Below are 7,654 nucleotides of genomic sequence, written 5' to 3' on the forward strand. Positions count from 1 at the left end.
AGTTTGAAACTATTGTATTTTGCACTCCCATATGTATAAAACTATAGAATCCTTGGAAGTTATGTAATATATAACACTTTAAAATAGTCGGTTTGTATCCAGTAGTTTGTAATCTCTTTATCAATGTAAAATATTGGTTTTATGAATATGCAAGTAGCATGTTTTGGAGTAACTATATTGTCGAGTATGAAAGTTTGGGTCTTTCATAAATACGAAAGTTAGGGTATTTCAATCATGGTATCAGAGCAGTAGTTTGAGTGAACTAAATTCCACGGATTGATATTTAGGCTTAAACTATTGGAAGTTCAATATATGAACTGAATCATTATAAGTATAGGGATACAAACCATAGGAAATATATAAGTAAAAGTATTAGGTAATAATAAACCCTAATATTCTAAAATACAATGTTACTCTGTATTGCAGAGCAATGGCTGAACAGGTTAGTAGCGATACCCCTGAGGTTGGTGGAGGTCCTCAACCCGAGGAAGTGAATACTCCAGTATCTCCTCGTGAGGAGCGACTCTTGGGTAAACTTACCGGTGTTATTCGACAGACTCTCGAAGAACACAAAAAGAATTTTTATGCGTGTAAGGTATTTCCATACCGAATATGCCTTAGACGGACTCCACCACCACATTAAACCCCGCGGTCGAATCACCACTTTTTCCATTGCCGCCGATGAAGTCAAAAAAGTTAAACATCTTCCTTGAAGATCCACAATTCTAACATCCATGTTGTAAATCGTATATACATTCTCTCATCGCTACCGTGTGTTATTGTTTTCTGTTTTCGTAACATGTTTGATTGAGTTAGGAATTTTTTTCGAAATTGGTCTTGGCATCTTCAAAATAATTAGAGACACGATACCTAAAAATACAGCTGGCATCTTCAAAACAAAATAAACAAGAGATTCAAAACTTATTCACGACTCCATATGACCATCTCTTCTCCAACTGGTGAAATCGACAAATCGCACTTCAAATATTAAATCTCATATCGAGCAATATGAAACCAATACAATCATAATTAATTATGAACTCTTACAAATACGAGATCACAAAAGAATATAAAAAATTAAATCCAATTTTCCAACCCCCTAAAAAAGGTACACTCCAGATTCAAATCCTAAATTTAAATCTATCTGTACATAATATATTTATATATTTGGTAGCTTCTCAATTAATAGCAGTAAGCGGAAGCCGAGAATCTCTTGTGGTTCCATTCGGTAGCTTCAAAGAAGAAGAAGATTTTGAATCCCAAAAATATTTCAACAGCTCTTCAAACGATGGAGTTTTTAACTCTTCAATAGATGTAATACTCGGTAGATTAAATGGCCTCTTTTTTGGTGTCGAACATGTTGGTTCATCAACCTTTTTAATTAATAACAATAAAAACATTAATAACTTTTCATTTTTAAAAAAAAAAAAAAAAAGTACATTGCTATTTAGGAGACTAACCGTGTAATCATTCGAGAGTGTTTTCCCAGCATTTTCGGTAATTTCTACAATCTTATGGTAATGTCCACCTTTCAATTCTCTAAGCTCTCCACAACAAGGAACAATTATGGAATCCAGATTTTCACGTGCTTCATGATCTAGTTGTAATGAATCTGAAAATTAAAAAAAATAATAATAATAAATTTGTTATTGTTGTGAAAATTTGAAAATTTAGTTACAAAATATAATTTAAAAATAAATAAAACTCACGGTTAATCGAGGCAAGAAGGTTTTTGCTTGCAACATTTGTGTCATCAACTGCAGATGACACTGCAGACGAATATCGTGATCGTAAAATCTGATTGGCTTCCAATCCTCCCCTGGAAAACAGTTAAAACTTTATTTTTTTACTAACAGTAATTTTTTCAACAGTAGTTTTTTTAAACGGTAATTTTTTTTTACCTAACAATTTCGTCCACGGATGCAACATTGTTCTTCTCTAAACCAAGCAAGGATTCTTGCGCACTACTCCATTGTTGTGAGCCCATTTTCGTCTTTTCCAAACTGTAATTTTTTAATGAAAGGTTAGCACAACACATTACACAACTTGTAATTTTTAAGAAACAGTATGAAAGTAGAAATACCAATTATGAAGAATCTCATCAAGATCTTTCTTTCCAATTTCAACTGCATTAGTGTCTTGAAGATAATTGGATTCAGCTTTTTCATTGTAATTTTTCCACTCATTTCTTATGCAAAAGCTTGAATCTTTCATTGTTGACATTTCTTGCTCGAATTTATTAGCTTTACTAACTGCGCTCTCTCGTAAACCATCCACTGCTGTTCTAACCTATAAAATAAAAAAATAAATAAAAAGTTACAATTTTTTTAAATGTATTTTTGAAAAAAATAATAGTAATAAAATCAAGAATTACCAGTTCTTTCTTCCTAGCGTTTGAAACTGCAAGTAACTCTGCGACTTTTTCTAGAAGTTGTTTTTCCTCATTTGCAGCGCATTCCTGAAAGTATTATTAATTAATTAATTTATTATTGAATGAGAAAACCAAGGGATTTGTATTTTTTTAATAAGTAAAAAGACAGAATTTTATTACCTCGAATTTCTTTTCGAGGTCAAATAGTTGTTGGTCGTTGACCGTTTGACCATCTTCAACGATTTTGGTCAATTTTGTTGCGTGAATGTCTAAAGTATCAAAGAAGCTCATAGTGGTTTTGGATATTGATCTTGAAGTTTCAACTGCTCTAGAATGTGCCTGAATAAATAAATATATGGGTAAAAATGGCAACGTATTTTAATTAGATATTTTTTTCTTTTTTAAAATAAAAAATTGTGCTTTCAGAAAAAAAAATCTAACCTTTCTTTGCTGTTGTGCATATGCAGTGAGTTTATTTTCCTGGACGTAGAGAATCTTTTCAAGATCATCAAGCAATTTTTCAGCTTCTGATGCAATACCCTTGAAAAGCTGGACATCAAATAAACAGCTAAATTTTAAAATCTTGGAGATTAAAAAAAAATTAAAATTAAAAAAGTATAATATAAATTATAAAATATAAAAATACCTCCCCAAGAGCAGAAGAATTTTTGGAGACTTGAGAATTTAAAAGTCCAAATGTTGACTTTGAATTTCCATCAAGCTCATCAGCTATATCATCCAAAGCTTTAATACCACAACCATACATTGTTTTTAAATTCTCTAGTGCACCTCTAAGCTCTTCAGTTGCCTACAAGAAAAAAGTAGATTATATATTATATTCTTGTGTCCAAATGGGCATTTTCGTCTTTTGTACAAACCAGCGATCAAGACATGTCCATGTCATCTCATGTGTATAAAGAGCATATGCCTGATAAGCTTTCTTGGGTATACACAATGAGGGCATTTACGTCTTTTGCACAGACGAGAAATAAAGAGCAAGATTATATTCATATGTCCTTGAGGGCATTTTCGTCTTTTGCACAAACGAGAGATCAAGAGTGAGTCCATGTCATCTCATGTGTATAAAGCATATGCCCAATAAGTTTGCTTGGGTATTTTCAATGCGGGTATTTACGTCTTTTGCACAAACGAGAAATAAAGAGCAAGAATGCAAGATTATATTATTATATGTCCATGAGGGTATTTTTGTCTTTTGCACAAACAAGAGATCAAGATGAGTCCATGTCATCTCATGTGTATAAGGCATATATGCCCTATAAGTTTTCTTGGGTATTTTCAATGAGGGCATTTTCGTCTTTTGCACATACCTGGGTTTTTGTGGAAACAAAAGATTGCATATCTTCTTCCATGCCTTTAAGTTGTTGTTCTTGTTGTGTTACAGAAGCTGCTATAGTCTTATGCAAGGTGTCTAGTTGATTTGTTAATTGAGACTGGAATTGTTGAACAAGAATTCTGTTTCCATCTTCAATTTTGTCTTTTCGTTCTATATAAAAAAATATAAATTTATATCAATTCTGATAATAAAAAATTTATTATTTTATAATTCAAGATTTGTTACCAATCTTGGTGAATAGACTAGATACATCTGATGCAGCATTTTCAAGCTCCCCACGAAGGTCAAATGCTCTTTCAAGAAGTGATTTTTCTGTCATGTTAAAAAAAAGGGTCATTTTTATACTTACAACAACTTAATTTTATTTCTTTTTCTATAATGGGAAATTTCTTTCTATACCAGATTTAAGAAGATTGGAAATGAGAAATTCCTTTTCTTTGATTGTGGCATTTGCTTGTTTATGTTTTTCTTCAAGATCAAACAATGAATGTTCAGTTTCTTGGAGCTTTATCTGTAAAGGAAAGAGGTGTGAGAATCTTTAAGATGAAGGAAATGAAATTAAAAAATGATTTTATATATATATATATATATATATATATATATATATATATATATATATATATATATATATATATTTATACCTCTGTCTTTTCAAGCTTCCCAGTTAAATTTGCAGTTATTAGCTGCTGAGAGTTATAAAGTTCTTGAAGCTCCATCATTTGCTGTTTACAAAGATAGAAAATCATTATTTATTACCAGTGTTTTTAACTTTTTTTTAATAAAAATAAGAAAATGATGGAAATTCTCTATGTCTTGGTTTATTTATACCTTGCCCCTTGACTCAGAATCAAGTTCCATGCGCTCTATTTTTTCAGCCATTGCCTGAATTTATTTAAAATCAAATAAATTAAATATTATTAAAAACTTCAATGTTGATTTGAATATCAGGCTAAAATGGAAACAGACCTTCTTCTCTTCTTCTTCCTGAAGATATCTGTCTTTTGGTATAAAGATCCCATTTTTCTCTCTTGCAGCATATACCTCTGTTAAAGTATATCACATTGTTAATTGTGAGCTACCTTATTGAGAAAGATTAGGAAAGAAGGAAGAATAGATGTGTTTTCAATGTTTCACAAAACCTTGCTTAAGTCGTTCAATTTCAGAATACAGATCCTTCATCATTGCAGATTTCATCATCTTCTGATTGATCTAAAACAACAATAAAAGAAAGTCGAATTATCACAAGTTGAAAAAGGAGAAGCTTTTCAAGAATTAAACAAACAGATCTTAACACCAACCTCTGGTTTGTTCTTGATATTTTTTGCACGATGGGCATAGTCTAATGTGCTAAGTGTCTCTTCCAAAGAATGGATTGAAGGGGAAATAGTAGCAATTATGCATGTCTTTGTTTTTCCTCCCAATGAATCTCTCAACAATCTTGTTAGTTTACTATCCCTGTCATTAACAACAAATTAGGAAATTCAAATAATATCTTTTTCAAGTAAATAAAATGATACCTGTAAGGTATATGTCCTGATCTTTCAACTAGTGTATTTATAACTCTGCCAAGTGTAAGCAAGCTTTTGTTTATCTCACCAGCTTCCCTTGCTCTACCCTGCAACAATCAAAAATCACAGGGACTTAAGAAATATCACACCCTTTAATGGATAGAAGATGAAGAAATAGAAAAAGAGATTTGAAATGGTGAAAACTATGGTTTTCTATATTACCTCTTTTGCACCAGATCTTGAGATGTTTTCTGATCCAGCAAGATCAACAAGATTGAGCTTTCCACATCTAATGATCTCTTCTCCCTCAGGAGTACGTTCCTTGATGTGAATTGTGATGGAAAATATGGAGTGAGAACGACTACTTTGCTTATTCATAAGGGTTTCAGCAGTGCGTCTTTTAGCAGAACCTTTCTCTAATATTCTGTATATTTCATCAGCTGTGGAAACTATCTCTTCTTCCAAGCCTCTAACAAGTACACCACCTTTTCCATCTTCCATGAGTGCTATGGGTTTCTTGGATTTGTCTTCTGGATATTTTGAAGCCTCTTCAAGAGCCAAAAGATCTGTTATCTCTTCGTTGTATAGCTCTAGGAATGTAACTTTCATACTGTATTCTGCATTTTGGGCTTCTAATATGTCAAATATCTGCTTCACAGCTCTGGGAATAACACCTGCATCACTTGGGAATTCCCCATTCTGAACAGAAAACAGTTAGTATTATGCAAAAAAGGGTTACAACTTACAAACACAATGTCTGCATTTAATTAGTGTCTAAAAGTGTATACCTTTTTCCTCCCTCCTCCTTCCATTGTGTATGTTTTCCCAGTTCCAGTCTGGCCATAAGCAAATATAGTGCAGTTGTATCCCTCAAGAACTTCAAAAACTATGGGAGATACTGCTGAATGATATAAGTCCTTTTGTTGGGATTTTGGACCAAAGACCTTGTCAAACAGAAATGATCTATCAATCTGCTTGTTAGCGATATTCTGAACTGCACATACTTCCCTCTTGTTTTCTGAACATGTAATAACCATGGGTGTGTGCAATTTCTCCTCATCAGCATTCATTGGTCTGCAATTTTTGAAACAAAACGATTGAATGCCATTTTCATGGAGTAACATCCAAAATTCAATTACACGCATGCTTGAAGAGAAAAAGTACACACCTGCAACGCACAACAACCTGAACATTCACGCCTTTCTCTTTATCATGTTTGCCACTCATATTTCCTTCTACATGTCGGAGATCTCTTACTGCCTTGTCAGTGGATCTCGGGGTGTGCGATGGTGAACTGGGAACTGTATTTCCTCCTTTCCTCTCCATAACTCTAGAGTTCGCTCTTCAAATCACGACTTTTGCCTATGAATCGCTGTCAACCAGATTCAAATCTGAAAAACAAAACAAAAAACTATTTATCCAATAAATCTCTGGTTAACTAAAAAAATCACTAACGAACACACGAATATTCAGAAACAATTGAATAAGAAGAATGCTAGTATGCAGAAAACACTAGATTGTTCAACCTCCCGGTTGGATCACGACAGATGATAGTTTGACTTATACAATAAAAAAGATTTAAGTCTAAAACAAACTTTAAAATTCAATGAAAATGCAAAAATCAAAACTGTGCGTGCTCGATCAAAACTGGAAATGTTTTTCCAGGAAACACAATAGCTAGCACAGTGCATTGGAAAAAGATTCCCAAAAACATTAAAGAAAATGTAGATGAAAATAGAAAGGTAAACGAAAATCTATAGAAATTTCCGTTCCTATTCAAATCTCAATTAATGAATCATTTACTAAGATGCAAACAGTGACCAAAACAATTAATGGAGGTAGACGAAATATGCGAAACCTGAATTCACCTGTCGTCAAGTTCTTCAAAATGTTGTATAGTGAGGTAGATTCAGTGTAGATGGAGTTAATTCATAGAAATGGTGAGTTTTTTTAGGTTAAAATATACAGAGAGAGAGAGAGAGAGAGAGAGAGAGAGAGAGAGATGAGGTGAGAATGTGAGATGATGAAGAAAAAGGGACTTCAAAAATTATGGCCGTTACGGGGGCGTTTGAATTTTGAGGCTCCAGCTCGTTAAAGTTGACGGGGATTTTTGTTTTTCTTTTTTAAGTTATGGCCCGTTATCCTAAATATACTTTAGGTAAAAAAAAATATACAAAATTTGAATTTTATGATATGCCTTTTTAACCAAATACAATATAATAACAGAAATATAAAAGATAATAAAATTAAAGTTTATTATTATGTTTGTATATAAAAAGTTCATCATGTTATTTCAACTTAAATATAAGAGTAAAGTTTATTATTATGTTTGTAACATTAATTAAAATTTAAAATAAATCAAGAAAGTCATGTTAGCAAAATATGATATTTTACATATTTTTCATAGATGATATTCAAAAA

At 32.3% G+C, this 7,654-nt stretch overlaps 1 protein-coding gene across 1 annotated transcript; it reads right to left on the reverse strand.

Moving 5' to 3' along the window:
• Positions 1 to 973: 973 nt before the first annotated feature.
• Positions 974 to 7,257, reverse strand: LOC111921045 (kinesin-like protein KIN-5D). The gene is made up of 22 exons (XM_052763676.1): positions 7,092 to 7,257; positions 6,402 to 6,624; positions 6,022 to 6,307; positions 5,456 to 5,932; positions 5,243 to 5,340; positions 5,024 to 5,180; positions 4,865 to 4,934; positions 4,692 to 4,768; positions 4,554 to 4,607; positions 4,367 to 4,447; positions 4,125 to 4,236; positions 3,951 to 4,037; positions 3,700 to 3,875; positions 3,018 to 3,179; positions 2,813 to 2,920; positions 2,552 to 2,710; positions 2,375 to 2,458; positions 2,084 to 2,289; positions 1,902 to 2,003; positions 1,710 to 1,819; positions 1,461 to 1,612; positions 974 to 1,373 (listed from the first exon to the last, which is right to left on the reverse strand). The coding sequence occupies exons 2-22, from the start codon at positions 6,557 to 6,559 to the stop codon at positions 1,179 to 1,181; spliced, it is 3,111 nt and encodes a 1,036-aa protein (XP_052619636.1). The 5' UTR covers positions 6,560 to 6,624; positions 7,092 to 7,257; the 3' UTR covers positions 974 to 1,178.
• Positions 7,258 to 7,654: the final 397 nt, after the last annotated feature.

The sequence above is a fragment of the Lactuca sativa genome, chromosome 5 (genome assembly GCF_002870075.4).
Source record: "Lactuca sativa cultivar Salinas chromosome 5, Lsat_Salinas_v11, whole genome shotgun sequence".
Classification (NCBI taxonomy): Eukaryota; Viridiplantae; Streptophyta; class Magnoliopsida; order Asterales; family Asteraceae; genus Lactuca; species Lactuca sativa.

What these genes read in the sequence shown, in the direction of transcription:
- LOC111921045 (XM_052763676.1), bottom strand. Translation starts at nt 6,559, where the DNA reads ATGGAGAGGAAAGGAGGAAATACAGTTCCCAGTTCACCATCGCACACC. An exon ending in CAAGATCTGGTGCAAAAGAG is followed by an intron (nt 5,341 to 5,455) that starts GTAATATAGAAA and finishes TGATTGTTGCAG; the next exon opens with GGTAGAGCAAGGGAAGCTGG. An exon ending in TAGTCTATTCACCAAGATTG is followed by an intron (nt 3,876 to 3,950) that starts GTAACAAATCTT and finishes TTTTTTATATAG; the next exon opens with AACGAAAAGACAAAATTGAA.